This window comes from Crassostrea angulata, chromosome 7 (genome assembly GCF_025612915.1).
Source record: "Crassostrea angulata isolate pt1a10 chromosome 7, ASM2561291v2, whole genome shotgun sequence".
Lineage (NCBI taxonomy): Eukaryota > Metazoa > Mollusca > Bivalvia > Ostreida > Ostreidae > Magallana > Magallana angulata.
Window position 1 is genome coordinate 26,750,761 of NC_069117.1, and position 27,355 is coordinate 26,778,115.

Genomic DNA, 27,355 nt, shown 5'->3' on the forward strand with positions numbered 1-27,355 from the left:
ATTTTAATCAACTCTCCTATGCAGTTACTCTGGCAAACCGAAAGTGAAACAGTGTTTGGACCTCAGCACAAATCAATGCTGCTGACAAGACTTAGTTCTTGAAAATCATTGATAAATTCGATGTAATGTATGCTAAAGCATTGTTTTTCAAGGAAACTTATTTATAAATACCTTGAAAATAGTCAGATTTTAAATGGTACGAACGATTGAAATATTTGTTGTAGTCGTATGTATTCCTACGCCATAGTTCAATATAGTTTCGTTCAACTCGACGCTCGGCTGTCTCCGTAAATCCTTGTCGGAGATATACGGTGTCAGCTGAGCGTTTGGTTGAACGAGACTAGAGTTCAATATTGCTTGGATCCATACAATTTTCAAGAAATATTTCTATTACTGATACATAGTTTGATTAAATTAATTTAATCTTTAAATATTATTTAACATGATTCATATGGAGGTTTCTCGACATTCTCGAAAAGTCCAAAAATTCATATTATAATTATAAAAACGTGCGTAATTCAACTTCATGAATTAGAAACTACATGTACTTGTCATGCAAAATAACATATCATTGATTTTAAAATAAATAAACATCGACAAAATCAACTCCCGTCAGTTCTTCAGTACTTTGATTTCATATTGTAATAAGGAACCAACCCACAGTTGTATAGGTGAAAATCAGCCAAGTGTAAAATTATGGTGTCCAGGTAAAGCGGACGACTTTTGTAACAATATCGATAGATCAGCTGTAATATCTATTGATAACAAATTACACGATTTAATCAATGCTTGGCGAGAACATTAGCCGAAGCCATATTACCAATATTACCAGAGAATTATGTGACGTTTTTTCCGGAGCAGCTAGAATAACATTTGGCTTAAAAAATGATAAAAACTTTTCGTCGGATAATACAAATACAATGAACAAGAAACCATGGTTCAATGGAGAATGTAGAGCAGCAAGGAAGAACTTTCATTTGGCTAAACGTATTCATAAAAAATGTCAGTCATCTGAAAACAAAGACAACCTTAAAGAAATGAGTAAAAAATACAAGCACACAATAGATAAATGCATCAAAGGTTACAAAACGGATTTAACTAGAAAACTTAAGAACTTGCGCTCTACAAACTCCAAGGAATATTGGAAAATCTTAAATACATCAAAATCATCGAATAAGTGTGCTGTTGATATTAATAATATGTTTGATTACTTAAGAGGTATTAATGATTGTGAAAATGACGATGAACCCAATATAGAATATAGTGATTTTTTATCGAATGCTGAAATCGAAATGTCTGATGCTATTCTTAACAGTACCATAGGAGATGAAGAAATATTAGAAGCCGTAAAGAAACTCAAAAATAATAAAGCCGCTGGGTATGATGAGGTGCTTAATGAACACATTTCGGCAACAGTTTCTTTGTTTCTACCTTTATATGACAAGTTGTTTAATATTATTTTTGACAATGGTTTTATTCCTGATGAATGGCTTGTAGGTATTGTGTGAAACCCATATATAAAAACAAAGGCGACCCAACACATCCTGAGAATTATAGACCGATTACATTATTAAGTTGCCTAGGAAAACTTTTTACTTGTATATTAAGCAATAGATTAGAGATATATGCATCAGAGATTGACGTTATCAGCGAAAGCCAGGCAGGTTTTAGTAAAAACTATTCAACTCTAGACCATATAATAACACTACAGTTTTTATCCCATACTCTTATGTCCATGAAGAAAAAACTTTTTTGTGCTTTTGTTGATTTTAAACAGGCTTTCGACACTGTCTGGAGAAATGGTCTTTATGGAGTAAGTTAATCAAAAATGGAATAAATGGGAAATGTTTTAATTATATCAAAAACATGTACATGGAAGTTAAGTCAAAAATTAGTATGAATGGCTTATCTTCCGAATTTTTCAGCTGTAATGTTGGAGTACGCCAAGGTGAAAATTTGTCGCCATTTTTATTTTCGTTATATATTAATGACTTAGAAAAGTTCATGATTGATAAAAATATAATTGGGTTACAGAGTGTTACCAAACCTTTAGAGGATGAACTGTTTATGTATTTTAAACTATGTATTCTTTTTTATGCTGACGACACTGTAATTCTTGCTGAAACGCCTGATGATTTACAAAATGCTCTGAACGAGTTTCATTTATACTGTGAGCAATGGAAGTTAACGGTTAATATAAATAAGACAAAAATATTGGTATTTTCTAAAGGTCCAATGATAAAAAGGGAATTTTACTTTAGAAATGAAATAATTGAAAATGTGAAAGAGTTTAAATACCTTGGAATTGTTAATCACGTTCAGGGTCTTTCAGAAAAGCAAAAACACATCTCTGTGAACAGGCACAGAAGGCTATGTATGGGGTCATTAGGAAAATAAGGCAATTTAAATTACCTGTCGAGTGTCAGTTAGACCTTTTCGATAAAGTAGTAATGCCGGTATTATTATACGGATGTGAAGTATGGGGCTTTGAAAATATAGAAACTATAGAACGTATTCATTTGAAATTTTTGAAACATATACTGAATTTAAAAAGCTGTACCCCATCATACATGGTTTATGGAGAAACCGGAAGGTTTCCGTTATCTGTTAATATTTATACTAGAATGGTTTCATACTGGGCAAAATTGTTCACCGGGCCAGAAAATAAAATTGTTCATATACTTTACAAATACTTATTGAATCAATATAATAATGACTTTTCTAAAAACCCTTGGATTGATTGTATCCATTCTATTTATAATAAGTGTGGTTTTTCAAACATTTGGAATGAACAATGTACTGTAAATGTTAATTGGATTACAAATGCTGTCAAGCAAAGGCTTAAAGACCAGTTTGTGCAGAAATGGTCGGCTGATATTGCAAATTCTTCAAAAGGTCATATATATAGAACTTTCAAATTTATTTTTGGATATGAAAAATATTTGAGTATTCTGCCATCAAAACTTCGAAATATTCTTGTTAAATTCCGTACGTCGAATCACCGACTTCCTGTAGAAACTGGTAGATGGTTAGGCATTCCTCTTAATGAAAGATGTTGCACATTATGTAACAAAAATCAAATAGCCGATGAAATGCACTTTATATTAGAATGTAATGCTCTTTCATGTAGTAGACAAAAATACTTGGAACCTAGATTTTGTGTAAGACCAAACACTTTTAAATTTTGTGAATTATTGTCTACTTTAAAACTTAAAAAACTCAAAAAACTCTGTTTATTTATAAATGAAATTTTTGAATCAGTCTGTCCTCCTTGAACATTTGTATTTTTTTCTCATATTTTTTTTTCTCTCTAATTTGTACTGTACATGTACCTCTGACTCTATACATACATTTGTAAATATTTATATATATATATATATATATATATATATATATATATATATATATATATATATATATATGTGTGTGTGTACCTCATGTACCGTCATGTTGACGGTTTGAGTGAAAATAAATTGAATTGAATTGAATAAAATTTTTCCAAGAGCCGCTTACCGATCACTTTAGAAGAGTTGCCGGTCTTTCGTCAAAGATTTCTTCCACGAGTAAGTTCCCTTTGTGTAAAGCAAGCAGTTCCTCGCAACTTCAATCAAGACATCTAATGACTATAACAATGGATAATAATTTCTAAAATTTGAAATGGACGATATCATAAAAAACTTAGTCATAATATTAGTCTCATGAACATGGAAATCACCATCCATCAAATTAAAAAAAAAAAAGGAATTCTTCTTTATTTCGATAATCATGATACGCTTTATCACAGGAAAATAAACAAAATCAGCTGGAAACTCTTTAAGTTAATGGAATTTATTTAACCTCTTAAATTAAACGCTTTTTAGCTATTTGATAAATGAAGTTTAATTCAAGCTAACTTTTACGCATCGTCTGATATACACGGTTAAACGAGTTACTGTAGCAATCACCCGTGGGGATCCGAGGACGACTTTAACATCGTTAATTTATTACTTTTTTGCACTTTTGATGATGGTTTTCCGTTCGATCGAACCTTAAGGTGCATTATTGAGAGAAACGAACTCACAGACTAACCACATGCTTCAAAGAGTTATTGTAGTAAGTTATTATACATGTACTGTAACTATGAAAACCTTGACTCACATGGGAAAAAATATCGTAGCATCAGATCTAGCACCCAAATAGTTTTCGTGAAAAAATGCATCAACAATTTTATGCCTCCCTATTTTCATTCATTTAGTAAAACATTTATATATGAACACGCAGTAAGTTTATTTTTACATGCATCTTTGTTGATTAATACATGTAGCATTTAGGAATGTCAACGAGTACTCGACCATCGCACGGTCACTCCGATCATCGGCTAACATTTTTTTTGTCGATTACTCGTAAAAAAGTGAATAAAGTTTAAAAATATCATTTATTTTTTTATTCATGCGTCAGTTTTTTCGCTACAAATGTAAAAAAAAAAAAACAGTTTTCTTTTTTCGACATGTTTGATCCATTAATTACAATCTTTTAATCGGTGTCCCTGGTGTATTTTTGAAGCGGCTAATAATCGATCTCTTTTGATGTACTTAAGCAGACATGTACATGTACTTAAAAACAATCTGTGTTTCTTCTAATCAGTTATTTATTGGAATATATATTTGCATTATACAAAAATTCAACATATCAATAGTTATCTCAAGGCGCTTGTTTTTATAAGAATTAATCTTTAATAATTGAATGGAGACGGACAATTATTTAATTCAAATTGAACAGGTTACCTGAGATGATATGGAGCTCAATTATGCATAAGCTGTACAGGGGCATGGTCACAAATTTGGTCAAAAATTATTTTTCTGATTTTAAGGTGGCTCTATACACCCACAGTTTATTCCAATTTTTAATAGAAGACCACAAAACATATACTTATCAAATATTAAAATGATGATAGGGATACTATAGGTATTTTTAAAGAATCTTTAAATGTTTTTTCGTGTTTTTGTAAAATGTTTTTTAAAAAGACAGCTATTAACAAATTGAGAGAAAATTTTTTGTCATATGATGGATATTTCCTTCGGACACATAAAGAAATATAACACTTCTTAGCATTCAAAAATGTTATTATTGTAATTTTTTGAGTATTTCCCCAAAACATAATTTTTCATATTTTCTTACTCTGTTGACAAATCATCTGAAAAAGTTGCTTGATGTTAAAAGAAAATGTAATTTAATAACTGTGACATAAAAAATTGAATGAAAATCATTGCAAATAAACACAAGAAATATTTTAAATTTTATTTGGTATGAAAGTTCCTCAGGTAAGCGTTATCGTTCCTAAGTTCCAAGGCCCAAACACCTTGGGGACTTTTCATTTCCGAGTTGACGAAAATTTCCTTAATATAATGTTGGAATGATAAATACATACGTATTTCATTATAGGCCTGTATAAGTGAATATATTCGCTTTAATGCAAAACTAAGTCAAATAAATAAAGGGGAAATTGACTAGGCTAATCGGATTTATGTATCCCAACCTGTAACCCTCCCATCCCCTTAATGTGGTAAGGAACATCTGTCGATAGTAATGTGCATTAAAGTATATTATAATTGAAATACTTCCACTGGTTTAGAATTCACAGTATTCAACCAAAAAATACGTTTTAGAAAATTTTGGAAAGTTAAAAAAATTATTGTTCTCAACGGGAAACGAACTTATGATTTACAGGTTCGTAGTGAACCCACTAACCCACTGCGCTACGGTGTAATATGGGAAAGAAACTTTTTAAAAAATTATACTTGGTTTTATGGTTAATTTCGATAAATAATACCACACAAAGTGAAGGTGTCACATACCACATTACTTGTTAGTAATGAATTTTCCAATTATCAAATTAAATCGATTCATTTAACAAATTTTTCAAAAGAGTGGTCCCCATACAATTCGCCTCAGTTTAAATCAGCCAGTACCGGAATCGCATGCTTCCAGATTTACTTTTTTGCGTACTGCGTCATCAAAAAGTGGTGTATAGAGCCATCTTAATGTTTACAATGCTTTAGTAAGGCAATTTTAATAGGCAACCAAAATTTGAGTGTCATTTGTTAAGTTATAAGCGAATTACAGAGCTTACAATTCTTTCTATGTAAACTAAGCTTTTGTTTAAATTTTAAATGTTGAAGTGCAAATTCCGGTTTAAGACCTAAATTGAATGTGTTAAACGTTAGAAACTGTTTCTTTATGCCTTAAATGATTAAGAGGATAGACAAATCAGCTTGAAAAAGATTTTTAATGGTACACTGAACCTTTGTAAACAACATCAGGGCACGAGCCTTGTTTACATGACATAGAATTGTGAGCTCTGTATCTTACTTATAACTCTACGACTGATTCTCAAATTTCATTTGATCATTAGAAATGCATTCCTAAGCATTGTAAATAATGACAGAAAAATAGAATTTGACCAAAATCGTGACCACGCCCTTTCAAAGGAAAAAAGGAAAAGCCAGAACATTCTAATAATTGAAAATACTTTCCAATTTACATTTTCAAATACATTACATGTATGTGTATAATACCATAAGTTTTCCATTTTTTAGGTTTGAGATATTAAGATGCATGTGGCAGTAGCATTATTTGATTACATGTATTTACATTTAGTTTTCACGTAATGTCTTATCAAATTTGTGCGCAAAGATAATGAAAGCTTTCTGCTATCTACTAGTATATTAAAAAGTTTGTTTTAAAATTGATGCACACACACACACACGCAGATAGAGAGAGAGAGAGAGAGAGAGAGAGAGAGAGAGAGAGAGAGAGAGTTTCCATGGAAGATTCTTTGGTCTGCAACATATGTATATCCATTATTATATGCTTTATGATTATATGTCTGGTATATGTCACAATGTATCATTCGTTTGATAGACTTTTTATTTATTAAACTTAATTCCAACTTTCAAATAAATCATTGAACCAGTTGCATATATATAATACAATATGATTTATTCAATATTAGAATGCATGTAATATAATGTATTAAATTATAGAGAATTCATATGAAATAGAGTTGTCCCTCTTTCATACGCCCTTTCATATATATAGGTTCTAGACTAGCTATGCTTGTACACTTTGATGTCACCGTTTTCTTGGGTGACAACCAACTGGCCAAATGGACTCAGACAAACTGCAATGGGACTATGCAAGCCATCCGCTTCATTGATCAAAACAGACTGGTAATCCCCTTCATTGTTAAGACAATGGACAGCATTTCCAGTTTTGTCTGCAATGAATATGTTTCCAAATTGGTCTGTACAAATACCGCGCGGATCCCTGATGATGTCTTGATTCAAGTTTGCCTCGTATCGTACTTTCCCATTCCGGTAGAGGCAGATGATGCCATTCTTTGATTGGCAGTCAGATACAACGACCTCGCCTTGAGTATTGCACGTCACATAGTAAGGCCACGTGAAAAGAAGCTGCCCCTTATGTCTGTAATCATCTCGGAAAGTTTGTAGAAGACCGCCATCTAGAGTCAAAACATCTACACACTGCATCCCAGCAGCACAACACGTGACCACAAGGGATGGAGTTCCGGGGCACGTGATTGCGTCACAGCTCACACCGCGGTACTGTTTACTGGTGCGAATTCTCTTACGTATGCGCATGCTTGTTTCTTGAACAACTACGAACATGATGGTGGACAGTTCCGGTAGGGTCACCGCCAGTTCACAGCTGGACACATCAACGATGCCATGAGGCCAGCTAGGTACTGCACTCTGTTAAAAAAAAGTACAATTTTCTTATTAATGGGGCATGGTCACGATTTTGGTCAAATCTTATTTTTCTGTTTTTATAATTTACAATGCTTTAGGAATGCATTTCTAATGATCAAATGAATTGGCTCACAACTTTTTGTAAATGTAAACAAGGCTCGTGTCCTGTTTTTGTTTACATATGTTAAATATACCAGTAAAAATCTTTTTCAAACTGATTTGTCTATCTTCTTATTCATTTTAAGCATAAAAAAACAGTTCCTAACGTTTAACTCATTATTTTTGGTTCAAAACTGTAATTTTCACTTTAACATTCAAAATGTAAACAAAGGCTTGAAAGCTCTGTAACTCGCTTATAACTCAACAACTGACACTCTAATTTTGGTTGCATATTAAAAATGCCTTACTGAAGCATTGTAAACATTAAACATTAAAATCGGAGAAATAATTTTTGACCAAAATCGTGACCATGCCACTTTAAATTTTAAGTTGTACTGACTTTTTCTTAGGGATATTTAAAAAATGCATTGGCTTTTAGAACTGCGGTTTAAGTCAATCTCAGATTAGGATTAAGTTTATGCCCACTGCATTCAATCATAAAAACCCATGTTATGCATGTCTGTAACATTTTCAGAAGTGTTTTACATGTGAAACACAAGTCATATTAAAAATTCAAAGATGGCTTCTATTAATTGATATGGTGAGCACATATTTTCGAGATGGTGAACACATACATGTATATGGGAAATCACATTTCTGATATTTAAACAAAAAATATAAGTACATTAATACATGTAAAGGGTTGTGCTTTTAAATCCAACAAGTGTGTACAAATTTACCTCTCCCATAACAGTCCCAGTGGCATCAAATGCTTTGATTTTCTTATTATGAAAGTCTGTTATGACAGGAGTGCCATCTTCAAGAACAGCCACATCTAGCGGCCAACATTTCTTGGCATCGCCGTCTGTTCTTCCATTGAACGAAAACATCTGTAGAAGACCTAAAAAGATAATATAGTGTGATTTTGAATAACTAATTAGTCTGCATATCTCAGAAATTGTCGTTTTTATTTAATTTAGTTCTGTAATCATAGAAGTGGTGTGCACCTTTTGATTTAACTGGTGCCTGGGGAGTCACGTTTTCATTGGATTTCCTTTTGTTTTCTTTAGCTAGTTCCTCCTTTGATGGCGTTTTGACGGTGCTAACTTCACGTTTTCCTGCCGACTTCGGCCGAGGCGGAGGTTGGGGAGCATCTCTCCTAGAAGTGCGCGGGGAGAGAACATTTGACAGCCTGGAGGAAGGCGTGGTTGGTCGGTCACGAACGTTGGAAGGCGTGGTGGCTCGAACGTTTGAGATGCCAGTCTTATCTTTTGATCCGTCCAAACCTCCAGACGATTTTGTTCTGGTGACACTCTGAGGTCGCTGCACTCTTATTGTCCTTGGCATTGTTCCTGACTTTGCAGGAGGCGTCTTTCTTCCGCTTCCAGGAGAAGGCGTTTCAATAGATGGCCTCGGAGTTTTTAGTCCCATACTTTCTCGCAAACTCGGCTTGATTGGCTGATTTCTTCTCGGTCTCATGGGAGCCATTTCCTGCGAGCTTATTGACTCGTTGGATGTTGAAGAGGCCGATGAGCTTGAGTGCAGAGAAGAAGGGGGCTGGGGTGGCCTTTCTACTCGAAATGTTCCAGTCCTTTTTATAGAAGAATTTCTTTCAACAGGCTGATAATTCTTCAGTCCGTTGGCATTCAGGTCTACCATGTCGACAATTTTCCCCAAGGATTTCATTTCTAACACTCTTTGTATAGCAGGGTCTAGTGCGAGCTTGAATCTAGTGTTGAGTTTGTTGGTTTTGGCCTTTTGGATGGTCGCTCTCATATCGTCCGTCTGAACTTTGATGACATCGAACACAGACACGACCTCTGAATCACTTCCGAACTCCATCAAGTAGTTCATGAATCTAGTCGTATTCATTAGCGTCTTCTTCATTTCCTCAACGTCTTTCAAGCGTTCATTTACTTCAACGAGTGTGTCTTTATGTTTCTGATCCAAAGAGTCAACGAGTTTGTTCTCTAGGTTTAACAAGACTTCGTTTACTTTTTTCCGAAGACCGGACATTTCCTTGATCAAATTCTCCTTGTTGGTCGTCAGTTCGGACAATTCTCGGACATGCTCCTTTTCCCATTCCTCGATCACTGTTGACTGGAGTTCAAGATCGTTCTTGATATACTCTTTCTCGGGATTCAATTTCTGGACCGTTTCTCTAATCGTTTCAACTATCTCGCATCTTCTGTGCTGCATCGCCACACAAGACGAGCAGATGGTGACATGACAGTCGACACAGTAGTACTCTATCATCTTCTCCCTGTGGTAGGGGCATTGAATTTCTTTTTTGTTTTCTTTTATACTCTGAACTGGATCTTGAAGCATGTTGTTGAGAGGCATCACTTGGTGTTCTCTACATGCCTTTATGATGTTATGAGCTTTGATACAAGCGTCGCAGAAGGCCACTCTACATGTCTGACACCACACCTCTGCCTTGGCTGGCTCCTCGTCTCCCTCGCGGGTGCATGATTCACAATTCTTGGTTTCGGTGAACATTTGTATTTTTTCAATCATGTTTTGAATAAAACTGTTGTCTGGAAACAGATCAGCCCACTGGTCGGTGTTATTATTTCCCGACGGTATACTAATGTGTATATCGGCTTTACACACTGGGCAGTTGTAAAGCTTGGAGTTCTTCAACGCCGTATTTTCGTCCGAATTTCCATTCACTTCCGGTTGCAGATTCTTCCCTGTACTTTTTTCGAGATCACGAGTAAGGCACGAGCGGCAAAAGCTATGAAGACATGGCAAAAGCTTTGGTCCTTTGTATCGCTCGTGACACATGGGGCAAACGAGGAACTCGTCCTGAATTTGCTTTATAGTCTCCATTTTTTCTTCAAAGTTTAAGAACTGCTTGGAATTCAAGACATAAAGTTCTATCTCTTCGTATTTCACTCAGCCCATTCTGCAAAAAGACAGTAGAACATAAAGATTATTAAATGTCGTTTGCCGAGAGTAGACTGAAAATTTAATGCGCTTACACGGAAAGGTGTAAGAACTGAGTCTAAGGAGAACCAAAGTTCAGCCTTTGGATTTCAAAGTTTAATGAGAAATCCATTATATGCTATTCCAATAACGGCTATAAATAAGAGATATCAGTTCATAATGTTAAGTAATTTTTCGCAAAATGAATTAAACTTTTACATCACATCGATAATTGCATCGATTTAGGAGACGAACGGAGACAATGGGATCTTAATTTTTACTAGAGTGAAATCGCCGTACCAAGCTTCGCATTAAAGTCCAATTCAAATAAAGATAAATCTTTCCACAATTATTTTCAATCTGATTATACATGTACTTATATAAGATAGGTCTTCGTTGTGAACGGAAACAACGATTTTGTAATTCCAATTACATATAGATATACTCCCATCTTCCTTTAAAAGGAGTTTTATTCCTTGAAAAATAATATTATCAACCCGAGGCCACAAATTTTCTAAACAAATATTATTAAGAGGATCAGCATTAAAATACCAGAATCACTGCCAATCTGAATTTTAAATAAATGAGTAACCAATCTCTTATACAATTTACAGAGTTGAAATTGCCAAAAATACAATGCAGGCCAAATATTTACCCAGGATATTGGCAAGTTCGTTGTTGAAGTAAAAACAGGTATATCGATTTCAACACAGCAAGTGAATTGATACCATATGCATATATATGGAGAAACTTAACAACTGAAAAGATTTGATTTGTCTGACTTATTCATTATTCAGGAGACGAATATAAAATTCTTTTGTTTTTCAGCTTCATCTATTCTATGATACAATTTAGTACTTTGTGATGTTGTACAAGCCAAAGGGATACCGGTATTCAATATTTGTCAGAGAATTTGAATACAGTCTTTCAAACTTTTGTTAAACAGATATTTACAATACACAATGTAATAAATGTCAAAAAGCTTTCAATGACAGAAAAGGTTTTTTTTTTTTAAAGTGATTCCTCAAAAATGAGCAGTCACGCCATATAACCAGCGAAGATGAATTGCATAAATCATAGAAATTTGTCATTTTTCATCATTTTTATATCAATACATTGGTCTGAATATAGCAGCAGTCATTTTTACATGTACATTAAACATTAAAGAGTTATTGCTATCAATCATAAACGCATTCATCAACTTTTATGTTAGGATATGGTGAAAACTGGGGTTTGTTTTGTTTTTTTTAATATTCCATTCAAAATTGGAACATAAAACATGTGAGTCATATTTTCTCAGTAAGACCCTTAATATTCGGCCGACGATAATCTTATGCACTTGCGAGTGGGGTTCACGCCAAATCTCGGGTAGTTCGGTGCGGACTAACTTGCACGCAAATATAGCCAATCGGACTCCGATATATTAATTATACTGCAATGTATATACCTTTGATTTAGAATATTTAATGAAATTAATCTACATAAAAGACTAAACTTTTTTTCATAATTCATCTAAATCAATATTTAAAACCAATATACATGTAACTTAGCTCAGTACCTGGGCATATAAATTTGTGGAAACCAAAGGCAACAAGGACTCTAACTACAGCAATAACACTGCTAACCAGAATTATATTGTAAGTAAACAAACAAAACTAACCATCAGGCACGTAGCATCGTTTTTGAAAGTGGGGGGGCCAGACTCATCCAAAAAATCTTGACAAGCAAAAAAAAAAAAAAGAAAAAAAAAAAAGAAATTTTTAAACTTTTCCAAAATCTTCAAAATCCTAATCCGTGGGGGGGGGGGGGGGGGGGGGGGGGGGGGGGGGGGGGGGGGGGGCTGGGATAGTATATAACTTCAATTTCATTCCTTATTTCCTTATTTTCATATCAATTTTTTACATACTCCTAAAAAAGTGGGGGGGCCAACTCTATGATAATTCAATTTTTTATATGTAAATTTTAAAAATTTTGTTGCTGCGAGAAAAAGTGGGGGGGGGCAGGCCCCCCTGGGCCCCCCCCCCTGATGCTACGTGCCTGCCATCACAACGTTACACGTTGACTGACTAAATGTATTAGATGTTTTTGAAATTCCAGAGAGCACTCAGTTTTGAAAATAGCAAATACTTTTACAGGAATGTAAAGAAGTTTATCTATTATCTGAATTTGTCGCAATGGTTTTCTTTTATTTGATTTACTGTGAGTTTTGCTTCTTTTCCTTTGCACCTGCAAAATTGATTAAAAACTTGCAAGGTTTTCCTCGACATTGCGTCGATAGTTGAGCTGTTTCATACCATTCGTTTCTTTTATCTCCGTGTTGGGGTTGACATATAAATCTTTATGTGTGTATTGAATCCTACAAATACAAAACGTCATAGGCTACGAGTTTACTGTTAACTGAAAGGTACCAGTAATTTGAAATTAAAAACCCTATTTTTATTGTCAATGCTTTCAAATACCCTGTGAATGGTTTGCAATTAGGGCCTTTTCTTAGATATTTTAGCATTCCATTTCGTCGTTGATTAAAATTTAATGACAAATACGAATGTTATAGAGGCAAATAACGGACTAAAATCCCACGAAATCAACAACACAATACAACATTAAGCATAAACTATTAATACCTGAACTTTGATTATTATGGAGTCTGAAATACCCTTAATACTTCTAGAGCTAGGTCAAATCTTGACACATGTAGGCAATTATTATGTATAACATGCTATCCAGTTTTTACTTTAATCTACGCTGTAACATTATTTATTTGTATAATACTTAAGCATTAGAAATTTCCTGAGAGATAATTTTTTCCAAACACTTAAATTGAGTTTCTTCGGTTGATCCTATCTATTTACCTGCACATGAACCATTACACATCCCTAGGGCCCATTGATCCTTTCGTATTGCCTGGCTAGTAGCAAAAGAAGTGAAGTTTCACAATTCCATGTTAAACGTCTTAGTAGCAGGTTTAGTGTTACCAAATAGTTGTATTTATGTTAAATCCTTGTTACTTAATGCTAGATCGATTTAAAGACAACGTGTTTAGGTAGCGATAGCTGATGATCTGTCAAATTCTCCGCTAAGTACACCAGATTTCCCCCACACTGGTCGGTGTTTTCATACAAGTAAAGAATTGATTCATTGCTGAAGCTTAGTGGAGCGAGATCTGATTCACCATTATATTTCTGGAACACCTATAATACAAACACACACAACAGCCAGGTATGATACCTGTATTGTCCCTGGGCACCCCCGGCCTGGAGACACGTAAGATGTGTATTGAAATTGTGATTACCCTAAATAAAGGAACAAAAAACTGATGTGGAGAGATGCTTGCACCGATAGACAACAAAAGACACATTTCTGTCTTTAGCTATCATATATAACCATATCTGATCCTGTCTTTTGCAGTGGATCGAGGTTCTTTGAAATGAAAGACAGTTGGGACACTTAAGGTTTTATAAACAGACTTATCTGACAGGTGTAAGGTTGCAAGGAAAAACTATTTGGCCGATATTCAGCTCATGGGAAAACGAAATGAAATCGAGACCATGTCACTGTATATTTATTTACGTTAAAATTCAATGAATGGCGAAAAGAAAACTTGTCTATATAAAATTAGCCTCTCTATATATAGACTACATACAGGCACTATCACCTATTCTAGAATAGTTAATGTTCACAAACAACTGTAAAAGATGAACTTTGTGGGTTTTCAGGAACGGCTAGATGCATGGTATGTATAGATACCGTTCATGATGTATTGAAATGAAGTCACAGTTTCTGTCATGCAAGCTTTGTCTAAATATCCGACTTGTCATGAAATGAAACAGGCACATAGCCTCGTTTTGCAAAGTGGAGGGACCGACAGGCGTGTGCTTTCAATTTTTCTATAGAAACACATAAGAACATAAAAAAAGAAACATCCCCCACCCACCTACCCATCCACCCAATGCAACCCGTCCATCAAAAGATCTTGCAGAGATAAGTATTAATGTTAGCAATACACTCCAACAGAATTCATATCTGTCTTAAATTTTAAAAAAAAAACAATAATTTAACATGACATTTATTTATACAAGTAACTTACATGTAGTTTCAGCAGAATTGAGCGGTTTTCTTTTTAATTATATAATTTAAATTTCAAATAGTAAGTAAGAATACTATAGAGAATAAAGTAACTTATATGCATCTAGAATTCATTTTAAAACATGAAAATATTTATAATATTCTTATCAAATCAACTTAAATTTTAACACAACACCGTTGTAACATGCATAGTTTCGTGTCAGTTAGGTACACAGGTGTGTCAAACAAAGATTCAAACAAAACTACACAAGGAGAATTGTTAAGACGGTGACTATACAGAAGCTGTTATGCCCCGTGGGTTGGGCAAACGTATGCTTTTATGACCTTTTAATGTTCCGAATAATTTTGTACTGATTGGTGATGATAACAAATCATTTTTATACCTGTGTGAAGGTATCTCCAGCGTTGAACTTGCTACTTAACCTATCGTCTACATCTAGGATTTCAAGTTTATAATACAAAGAAATAGTAGACTTGGACAAATTGTGGAATTACTAATTATTAGATTTGGATATTTATATACATTTATTATCTGAAAGTATGACGATCACCTCCGAAGGAAAACATCAATGATCAACAAGACTATTTAATTATTAATTATAATGATTGTATTTTCCAGAGAGTACAGGTAGTGAAAACACTTACAGACAATTTGAAAACACATCAATTTTCCTTTGAAAGTTGGTCAAATGAATTCCTCCCACTTTAAGAGCTGTGTATAAAAAACACAAAAAGTATACATGAAGATGGTAAATATATACGTACGTAGCCCATGAGGAGAAAATCCAAATTAAATAGACCAAAACGAACGCAAGTGCACTCAATCCGTCTAGCTAGTACACTCCAAAATTCACTACGCTTAAAATGCGACAGGTTGAATTGAGACGAACTTTATCTATATACTTGTCTTCACACATCCCTTTGTCTTTGAATGTTTCTTAACCGAGCTCTGTGGACAATTAGGAGAATATAAATCAGTTAAGAATGACTTTCTCTAAATACAGAGTAAATATGACAGTGTGACATGAATAAGCTTTTCAAAGACATTCCACCTTCGTTCACCCTTTGACCCCATCCAACTGTAATCCCAAATCTAGTCAAAGATTCCTCTTGGATTAGAACATCATTCACAGGCCTACAGAATCAGATATTATATTTCGAACGGATGAAATTCAGCAAATTTGACAAATTTGAATGTAAATCTTTTTAATTATACTGCTACACATGTACAGGAATGAGGATGAAAAGGTCGTGTACTCTGTTTATTCAATACATACACTTAATTTCACAAGTCAATAGATATGGGCAAACATGAGGGTATATACAGACTACAGAGTGTGCATAATTAGCTTCTTACCTTGGACAAACAAGACTAAAATCATCCTAAATCCATGCTACTCCTCAACACAATAAATTTATACAAGTAGACTCTGTCCTAGCTTGGCAAAACATTGGTGTGTTCTCTGATTAAAATTCATTAATTAGTAACTAATGAAATGCGCATCTACTGACCTTTTTCACCTCTATGTTGACTTTCCTTAATATATTTTGTGCTGTGTCAGAAAAAAAAATCCAAACCTAAATATACTCTTCGGCGGTGCCAAAAGATAAAAACGCTACATAGGTCTAACGGGGTATTTAAAGACAGTTTTTTTCTATATGTATAAACCTTGCTGCATTCTATTAATCAATCGAACTTATCTGTGGTGAACTGGATATACCTTATGAAAACAGTATTTTCTAAGATAAGTGCCTAGCGCTCGGTGGATAATGGGTAAAGAAAAAATTTGGCGTGACATTTTTATTAGAGTTTGTTCAGTGTCAAATTACTTAATCAAAATAGCCATAAGAAATAAATATTGAATTCATTCGTCCTATACTAGTGTACACAGGAAAATATTTAGTATTTGATTAAAACATAGAATGGAATGTTAAAATTCAAGTGCACAAATTTGTGATTTCAAAAAAAAAAACATTTTTAAAATGATGTCATGATTCATGAGTCGAGAAGTTTTCAATCTGATTACTGTAGTATATTCCTAAGAAAATGAAAAGAGATAGGTAAAAATAAAAACACTTTCCAAAATGCACTTTATGACACTTTTCTTTAAGAGCTTTAAAATCAAATTAATGAAAATAAACAAGAAAATTTATAATCTCTTCAGTTTCATGGGAAGAAGAGAGGGATTGTTTACTCTCTGGTATAAAGATAACATTCATTTTATAAGCTGTCCCCCAGGCGTGGTCAGCGGGCATTTAACCAACAACAAATTAAATCCAAATCATCTTTACGACCAATTTCTGATCCGAGGCAAGGAATTTCAATAATTTGCTTATAAAGTGGGGAAGAATTGGGGCCACCGTAATAAATGAGGCATGCGCAGATCTAGAAGAAGAAAGACTGCATGATGAAAGAAAAATCTGTAGATCGATCACGACAGAGAAATATCTAGCACTGCTTAAGAACTGTATCCTGAGTCATTGGAAGACTTTAATGTGTATTTGACAGATCACATCTGGTACTTTTTTTGTTTTCCATCTCCCTTAATTCAATATATACATGTACAAGTTATTGATATTGTATTATTCGAACGATGTATAATAGTTTTCAATGAAAAAGGAAAGCTATGATTCAGAGTACTTTTTGTATCTCGTCTTTTTTTCTATAAAAAAAACCCCTTATTTATAGATGACAAATTTCGGGCTTTGATCAAAATCCTCTTATGGAAGTAGAGTGTTTCGTTGATTCAAAGGACAGTCAGAAAATACACAGTGGGGTACAAAACTAATTGACCAAATCAGACAATCACTTTTTATACTTAGCTCCCGGAATGATCAATTTTAAAACCTTGATTTTTAAACCCCCGCTGGAGTGAAATAGCCACCGTTGAAAGGATTTTCTGAAATTGACTTATGGACTATGCCTCGTTCAAACAATGTATCCACTTTGAGCGCTTAATTATAAATCTAAACAACCTGTACACAGGGAAAAGTGGCTCGCATAATTTTCATGCGATTTCCTTTTCGCATGAAAATCATGCGCTAATCATGCGAAAATCAGATGAAAAGTTTCTTATGCAAATATCATGCGAATATGTTCGCATGATATTCGCATGAAAAATGTACAATTTTCATGCGAATAATTTTTCGTATGTTTTTCATGCGATTAGATATTTGTGTCATATTCATATAAAATTCATGCAAAATTCACATGAAAATTGCATGTTTTTCATATAAAATTTAATTATGACAAATCAATTTATAACACTTTAAAAACATTCTTTCATTCATATATTGACATACTAGTGTCTTTTTTGTTAACAAATTTGACATTAAGACAACTAAACAATTTCTACATGTGTTGGAATTAATACATGTATAAATAAAAATTAGAATAGAGTTTACATTTTATCAAAATATAAATGTTTTCAAAACTTTTAAAGTCTTTGTTTATGTAAACATGTAAAACTTTGCCTTTACAATAGTCATTCACACCAACTGAGAGTTATATCTCTCTTCTTAGAAGGTCAGTAAACATTAAGATTTTATTACATGTGTAATACTGTGCTGATTGCATTGGTCATTATTTAGGATACATACTTTAAGTCTTATGTTTTTGAGATACAATTTATGAGTTTGCGTGTACCAAACCTGTTGAACGCAGTATAAAGTGAATTACATATAGGAAAATTTCCAGCTATATATTCAAACATAAAATTAATTATTTCTATGCTAGACATTGAAAATTCACTGAAAATTGTTAACACTGTGATACAAGTTTTCCATGATTCCAAGTGATATTGCACAGATGACAGTATATTTCAAAAGAATCCAGGCCTTTGTGGTCTCATGTTTCAGTGTGTACCAATGTTATTGGACTGATGTTGGTGTAATCACTCTGGTGTCTGTATCACTTGCCTTTATCTTCCTTCTTCTGTAGCATGTCTCTTTATCCCTCTCCATATTTAAATATCTTTGTCAACCTTGTGTATATGCAGGACAAAATATAATTCATAATGAAACATGCAAACAAATGTACATGTATTGAGTACATGTATAACAGCGTAAAAGCACAAGATTTATACACTCAGATAAAATTAACAAAAAAAAACCGTCATAATGTATCTCTGTATTGAAATAACTTACAGTATGTTTTATTGATCAAAAGCAAATGAGATCAAGAGGTATGTCCGACCTCTTTTATCAAATATATGTTAATCCATGTCTGATTTTATATACATGTAATTACAAACTTTAAAAATATTCAAAACGCAAGGCATATTTCATCAAATAAATACTTACATGGTATCATCATATGGACAGTTTGTTGTGCATGATTTCCCAAGTGATATACATGTATGTTATTGCTATAGCCATCATATATACAACATATACTGGAACAGCATTCACCTATTCTTCTGTCTGTGTAACATTGCTTTGGATCTTAAAACAACCCTGTAGGGAAAAAAATAAAATGTTATGAACATTTTCACACTACATATATACTCCTATAAATGGATTCCCCGTGACAATATGCACAAAAATTATACATGTAGACCGGATCTAGTAGGGGTCAAGGGGATCCAGACCCCCTAAAAAACTCTTTAAATTTAAAGTATAAAATTCATAAAAATATGGCTTACTCCCCCTCCCAACCTTGTTACTTAATCAATCACCCCCCCCCCCCCGTCCGAATTTTTTTTTCTGGATCCGCGCATGAAATCAGATTGCATGCTTGCAACCGTATGTTTAAAATATATATCTGCAGATTTATTTCGTAATCATTACGGTTACACTGTGTTCATTCATTCTTGTATAAGAAATACATAATAGATAGAAATTTATCCAAAGCTCTTCGGAGAAAATTGACAGACCCTCTGTCAACCCGAATTTCCCCGTAGATTGTATAGTTACATATAAAGACCTGCATCTAAGTTTAATAATAACAGTAGATTATTTAGTGTTTAAACACGTATCTGGAAACGTTAGTTAACATATAACATGTAAACATACAATATGCACACACTTGAAACATCGTAGTTCTAGGGTACCTGCTTGTTGACGATCCGCTCCTCTCCAATCCAGGCTCACGAACTTTTCAATCGCTGAGTTTATAATCGTACGATAGATCGGACACATCTTGATGACGTTGATGTAAAGTTTCTGCTGGCTTGCATCACTGATCAGCCAGTGCCGATGTACATAACTTTGCAGCTAGAGAAAATTCAGTCTGTCTGCATATGAGTTATCGCGGGAGATAACTCGAACGGGATTTCGGAAACGAATAAAATGTTTGCAAGGGCTTACAAAAAAGATGCACATCAACCTGTAGCGCTTTAAATTATTAATGATAATTATTCTAATCATATCTAAATAACAAAATCTGATCTGATCTATTGATTTTTGGTATTTTGCTCTATGTAAAATCAAACACCATCCTGACGGTTCTCAGTACCAAAAATTTACGCAATATGTGACGTCAGCGGGAACGAGACTCGAGTAAAAAGTGAATGACAGAGGTAAGAAACATAGGCCTAAATGACATATTTATGTATTATCGGAAGATCTCTGCTTCCCGTTTTAATAAATAAAAACCATCATTCGAAATTTTTGCAAATTATTATAAAGAATTCGTTACAATTATTTATAACTGCAGTGTATTGTGATGATGAACAGAGCAAACTTTGCTTATATCCTTAGCGTAATGTTATGGGCTTATGCAATAAAATATCTGATATCTTTTCCATTGAAGCATGACAAAAACATCCCTACACGGATATGGAGTTGGTACTATTTGGATGGAGGTGTGAACATGATGACATGCCTGTTGGCTGTATAAAAGGTGAGGATAAATCAAAGTACTAAATATACTGAGATTCTATACTCGAGCCAATCCTGAAAATTGTTCATTATATATGCTTGTTTTCTTCCAAAAGTCAAAAGAAGAGAAGAAAAGATCCTTCCATATTTTTCCAGAGTGTCTTTCCGCCATTAATAGCAGGTTCGTAATTGAGTAAGCACAACAACTTACATGTAGTTTTGTTAAGAATTTGTGTATAGTCTGTCCCAAGTTATTTTTGCTGCATATTTGAACGATTTTTAATAAAAATACACATACCTGTGACTGAAGTGCAATTAAAATCGATGGAAGGGAAAATTCCCAAGATAACTTCATTCACACATTATCATTTTTCCCTCGTAAAAATTCACAGGAACGAAAACAGATTTCCTACGGAGATTTATAATGGGGAATGTTGACATCTTTTCTCCATTCGGAAATACTCGGGACCCCTCGCGCAATTTTTCAACGTTATCATCCGGGCCTCTTCATCTCCTTGGCAATGGAAAAACCTCGTAGACTTTTTATTTTTAGCCGTGTACTGATACCCGACAAGCTAGAGGGGGCGTTTCAAAGGGGAAATCTTGGGATTTTTTCATACTATTGAATGAACATCGTCTGAACCAAGAGGTATTTATAGATATTGAATAATTTAAGAAAATATGCGGCAAAAATATCTTGGGACAGACTATAGGAGATGTGAAAAATATTAAATAAGAAATCCATTAATGAATATCAAGATTACAATAGCTGTATTACTTAATTATATCTACCGAAGATATTTATAAGATCAAACAGGAATGAAATCATTTAATAATTATACAACAATAATATTTGCAGAGAACCTTAAGTTTGCACATGCAGATTTGCAAAGACTCTTTGGAAAAGATTTTAACAGCATAACAACCAACAACATTCTGGAAGAATTCATGGATACAGTGGTAAGTAATACTTCTTCTATTTTAGAATTGTATAATAATTTGGATCAATGTTTAACATTGAAGCTCATTTAAGTGATTCAAACAACCGGCTTGAGCGAAAAGTTCATGTGTTGATCACTATTGTCTGTCTTAATTCTGTCCCAGGTCAGTCTCCATCCCTCTGTAAACTTTTGACATTTTCTCTTTCTCCAGAACAGTTGAGCCAATTTTAATCGAACTTGACACAAAACAATATTAGTTGGAAAGGAATTCCAGTTTGTTAATTAAACAATGAAAAGTCACACCTTCTTTTAGTGAAATTAGAATGATAAAAAATGTGTTATTTTTAAAAAAAATCTTAAAAGCCTTTGGTCAAAATAGCTGAAACTTGTATGCAAGCATTTTGAGGTATCGTAGATTCAAATTTGTTCATATACATGTAATGGTTCCTAGGGTTGGGCCACAATAGAAATTGTTTTTGACATTTAGAAATATTTTCCTAAAAAATTGAAACAACAAAAGGGGCTTGATGATTATGTGAGGAAAAATATGAAAATCCTCTTAAACAAAACGAACAGTACTCTTTAAAGTTGTCCAAATGTTTTGTATTTGGCAGCATAAAGTAGATTTGATAAGTTATGGCTATTGATGCTCAGGTGAGAGATTTGGTTTATGTAATAAACTCACAAACTGAAAGCATAAAATCACAACAAGGACATGGATCAGAGTGATATTTTAAAGTGAGAATGGTAGTATTCGGATATGACAATCAGAAATTTATTGTATCTGATCAAATCTGCTTTAACGAGCATTTATCATGTTATCAACTGCATGTCATATATCAATGAATTTAGTTTTTATCTGCCAATATTAATAATTCACATTCAAAATAGATACCGGTATGCCATTCAGTAATAGGTAAATTTCAAGAACACTGCATGATGTATATTTTCTTGTAGATTGATGAAGAAACAAGCCTTTTCGAGAAGTGGAAGAAGAAGAAATTTGAATTATGTTCTTATCTAAATAAAGAAGATTTTCCTAAGAAGATTATTGTCATTGTTTTCTGTTAATGTTAATTCTGTATAAAGCAAATTAAGGATTTCAGTTTTCTTTTCAAATATAACAGATTATATTCTCAAATTTAGATAAAAAGAGATCAAGATTTCAAGATTATTGGATTAAGCTGCATAGTATTTTGTATGAAAATTGCATGATATTTGCATGATATTCGCATGAAACAACAGTGAAACATAAGATATACATTTTCGCATGAATATCGTGCGAAATTTTTATCATATGATATTCGCATGAAAATAATGTCAAAATCGCATGAGGTTTTTGCATGAAATTCATGCGTGTTACTTTTCGTCTCTTACTCATGCGAAGAATTCGCATGAACTTCATATGAATTTCACATGAGATTCATGCGAGCCACTTTTGCCTGTGTACCTGTGAATTAAAATACCTGTCATTTTGGAGTTTTTAATGGAAAGCCGATATAAGAATGCTATAATCGAGACCCGATCGTATCAAGGCTGCGATCGTTTGAAATTGTAATCTTTACAATTTGACAGGTTAATTTTTGAAGCTCAATTCACTTTGTCCTTCTGTTTACAAAACGACTGAAATATATCTTCAGTATGAATAACATAAGCACTTTGCTCTAATTGCAAATAATCGTTTGCTAAGCGGTACGTTGAAACCCAAGTGCAAAGTTAATCATGGTATCTAAATTGTCGAATGCAGGAGTAATTTCTGATACACTACATATTTTCTTCTAGTGTAATTATAAGTAGGGTAAAGATTGACTTACAGGGACGCTTCATTTACTTTACTCCACCCCCCCCCCCCTTTTGGTTTTAAAGTTTCGAAAAACAGGTACATTAATTATATATGTATAGTATAGTCATATATTGTTAAGGTAACCGACAACAGGTGTTGCACTCTATGAGGGAGTCTTATTAAACGAGTGCAATATTTACCCACACCTGGGCATGAAAAAGGCTTGATACAATGTTGGCAATTCAAAGTAATAGAATCCATATCTCGTGTTGACTTTTTACAAGTGTACGCTAAGGCCCGTCACTTTTGCTTTGTGTATCTACCTTAACTTCATTAGTCTGATTCAAAATTGCTTGCAGCCATATACCACCCAAACTAATTGCACGAGTAATTTATTATAAGCCGTAGCGATGAACAAGTGCCTTTTGATTTTAAAAATGTATAAAGCTAGCATTATTTTATAAGCGATACGATTATATGATGTCTAAAAGCAGACTGAAAAGCTGAAATTTTCGACAGAAACATGATTACAATTTTTATCTTAATTCACTTTGATAAATGCCCCCTGGTGATATTTAATTCGCGTACAAATAAAAGTCTTATGTCAAAGTAAACATGATGGAATTACATGAAATAAATGCTCGAGATCTGAGGAAAAAACAGCAATAAAGAATAGTTATGGTTAAAGCATTTTGATGCATTAAGGAAGGAGTCTTTTTATTATCAAACATACTTCTTATAATAAGAAATGCATGAAATTTTGACACAGTCAAACAGATCATATTACTTAATGATTCTATCAGTTTAATTAAATTTGACCTTTTTGTTTTCGGATAAAGGTCAGGTCAAGGTCACTACCTTCTTCCTCAACGTAAAGAGTGATAAGAATAAGTGTAGCTCTTTATAGTTCTGTAGACATTTGTTTAAGATTTGAAGATTCAAATCTTCAATGAAATCATAGACCATGAGAGTGTCTATCAGCTTATACTACTAAATTGGAATAAATGTTTATACTAAAATTGATATTGCTTAGCCCGCATTTCCTCTAATTTTCTTAAATTTTGAAGAAATTTTGATTATTTTTTTTATGCTTCCAATAATAAAATATTTCTTATTTTTATGTATTATGAAGACTTTATATAAAGATATAAATTGACAGAAAAAGCTAATATATTGACCGTTTCATAAGAGAGAAAAACTGATTTTAGTGATTTTTTCACAAAAATCAATGTTTAGAATGGGCGCTTTAAAAAGCTTATAAAAATGTTATTTGATAGGAAAATCATATTTTAAAAACATATTCTGAAACCCAAGTATCATATTATTAGTTCAAATTTGTAAAAAAAAATCCAACATTATTGTTATTGTTTTTAAAATGATAAAACAGACTCATTATATATATATAATTTGCAGCAATTCTGAATTGCGCAACATGTGATATTTTCCTACGCCAAAAATATAGTCCTTGTTTCATTCTAAATATTGATTACATTTTTCTATGCCAAGTTGTATGATAGTAAAAAAGAAAGAAAAATATACTATTTTAATTTCCTTTCATCTTGATTTAATGAACAGTTAATCAAATTTACGTTTGACAAGTCGAAAACCAGAAAAGACTCCTTCCTTAAAGAATGCCTTCATATTTACAGTTCTTAGGACGGGATTTTAAGGGTATATTTTTTATGCCGAATACGACGAAAAGGGTGAGAGGATCACAGAAAGATATTGCTAATACGATGGTTCTATTGACTAGCAAATAAAACCAGGTTTTAATGGATTTTGTTAAAATAAGTTTGCCGGGTTAAAAAGTCTATATGTGGTGAAATTCTCATCTATCAACATTCTTTCTGGGGAAAGTCCAGACAAGGTCATTTGAGAAGGTTTTGAAATTATTTTTTTTTTCTAATTTACAAATAGTGAATACAAGTAATTAGTGGCTCACGCTGGTATGTTTGTATGTGGTCAATATTGAATTAAGGTACATGAATATGCATATGTAAGAAAAAATATGAATCGATAGAACACATATATTAACCCGGCATAAATAAAATCAACATCTGCGCAAACTCTTTTCAAAGTCCAATCCGGAAATACTTGGTCTATCATCAATCACCATTACTAGTTTTTTCCTTATAAATACAAACTTTATCGTAGTTTGAGACACTTGAGTAACTCATTTTACCCTATTTGTCAATCTGTGACAAACACACTGCAAAATAATGGGAAAACAAATATGTACCCTGAACAAAGTGAAGGTCCCATATAGCAATGAGAACAAACAGAAGATATTAACTTTACGACATTGTCGACCTATCGTCTGCTCAGAGTTGGGTGGCAATACAAAATGGTTAAAAAAAGGCAGAGGTTTTATATTTGATATCTGACAGCTTTGTGAATAGGGTAGAGTGTCATATGATAATGCAGCTTTAAATTTTGCTTAATGAAGCTGTTTATGAATGATAACAAGTTGCTGTCCTTTAAAAAAGGACTACAATACGTGGACCATTTGCATGTGTTTCCAACGAAAACGTGAAAGCCTTAAGATTATCAGAGATTCCACCGACTCTAGCCCTCTGCTTAACCACTAAATATGTACGTTGTATTACGTATTAAACATAGAGTCCTGACTTTTTTTCTAGAGAATTTAAAGAATTCTTTCTTCTAAAATAATTATAATCTATCTATGAATGAAGTTTGCATGTATAGTATCAGGCATTCGGTGAATTCTACTATTTGCGCACACATTACGATTCGCACTACTTTGTTAACTATGCAGTGACAGCTTTGTGTAAATTAAAAATTTCATATTCATATGGTGCATTTTTCTTGAGATTTAAACTTTTATACAGTGACATAATTATTCGATCATACTTAAATGCTTAAAAAATTTAATCGGGAAGTTCTCTAGCCTCGCCTACTATAAAAGTAAAGTTAAGTTACTTGTGTATTCGGAAAACAACAAAACATTGCAAATTATGTTATTTGATGCATGTTGTAGTTTCGGCATAACATCAACTTATTTCATAATACTGATAGTTCATATCACATGCCAATCATTTTTTAAAAAGGAATACTTTGTTTTTGTGCTATTTACCGACAACTTTACAATTACAGCGCCTTTGAACTTATGTGTGAAAATGGCACGGAATCCCGATCCCGATTCAGATAAACGTGTGCTAGCCTGGTTCCCTGAGCTACCCATTACGCACAGGAACCAGGCTAGTTCATGCGCAAGCTGAATTTTCCCCATAGCATCCGGTTTAACCTCGCTTATATATGTTCTGCGTGGACCTCAGGGTCCACGCAATAAAGAAGGGTGGTTGTTACAAGATGTCGCTGCATGGAATTGTTGCATGATTCTGTCTGCAGCATGGCCGATGTTGTTAATTACTGTACCAGTTTGCATTGCTTTAGGCCCATTTGCACATAAAACATCATTTTTCTATTTATAAAGTTAAACTGTATGTAATAATTTTTTTTACTAACCATTTTCTGCCCATGACTTAGGTATTACATGTACATCTTAAAGGAAAGCAAACAGGCCTTCTACTTTATTACATGTAAACGAAGTAAACCCCGTCCACATAACTCAATACGGATTTAGCAAGGTAATCGAAACTAGATACACAAGTCATTGTCAATTAAATCCAGATAAAGATCGCTACAAAATATTAGCAAAACTTATAGAAGAAAACAATACCTACCTCAGATCTGAATGAAATCTGTGCCGGTAGATTATCGTTTAAAACTGGTTTTCCAACAATGTTCACTCGCGAATCTACTGAAGTACCTATCTGTACAGTCGATCTACCCGCTGTTGACAAAGGCAGCGAAGCTTTTATGTGTGTACACAGAATATATAAACATGGTCCAAATGTTCAGGTTGGGCGGCTTTTTGCTGCATTCATCTGTGCCATTGAAGCACGCTTCTTCCTTTTTTATTCATTTTT

General features: G+C 33.4%; 1 protein-coding gene and 1 long non-coding RNA gene across 7 annotated transcripts; one reads left to right on the plus strand and one right to left on the minus strand.

Annotated features, from left to right (window-relative positions):
• Positions 1–6,888: 6,888 nt before the first annotated feature.
• Positions 6,889–27,315, minus strand: LOC128193228 (E3 ubiquitin-protein ligase TRIM33-like). 6 transcript variants are annotated; one of them, XM_052866567.1, is made up of 5 exons: positions 13,628–14,217; positions 13,070–13,131; positions 8,855–10,755; positions 8,588–8,748; positions 6,889–7,751 (listed from the first exon to the last, which is right to left on the minus strand). In XM_052866567.1, the coding sequence occupies exons 3-5, from the start codon at positions 10,677–10,679 to the stop codon at positions 7,086–7,088; spliced, it is 2,652 nt and encodes an 883-aa protein (XP_052722527.1). In that variant the 5' UTR covers positions 10,680–10,755; positions 13,070–13,131; positions 13,628–14,217; the 3' UTR covers positions 6,889–7,085. The 6 variants fall into 6 exon arrangements, with proteins under 6 accessions (XP_052722527.1, XP_052722525.1, XP_052722528.1 ...); XM_052866565.1 differs by lacking the exons at positions 13,070–13,131; positions 13,628–14,217 and adding an exon at positions 27,110–27,315; XM_052866568.1 differs by lacking the exons at positions 13,070–13,131; positions 13,628–14,217 and adding an exon at positions 16,374–16,494.
• LOC128193229 (uncharacterized) lies at positions 20,227–22,711 on the plus strand. Its single transcript, XR_008244607.1, has 5 exons — positions 20,227–20,380; positions 20,614–20,703; positions 20,798–20,862; positions 21,541–21,641; positions 22,580–22,711. It is a non-coding gene; the product is annotated as an uncharacterized LOC128193229 (long non-coding RNA).
• Positions 27,316–27,355: the final 40 nt, after the last annotated feature.

Coding starts and splice junctions, on each gene's coding strand:
- LOC128193228 (XM_052866565.1), bottom strand. CDS start 10,679: ATGGAGACTATAAAGCAAATTCAGGACGAGTTCCTCGTTTGCCCCATG. Junction 8,749..8,854: donor GGCACCAGTTAAATCAAAAG/GTGCACACCACT, acceptor TTATCTTTTTAG/GTCTTCTACAGATGTTTTCG. Junction 7,752..8,587: donor CTGGGACTGTTATGGGAGAG/GTAAATTTGTAC, acceptor TTTTTTTAACAG/AGTGCAGTACCTAGCTGGCC.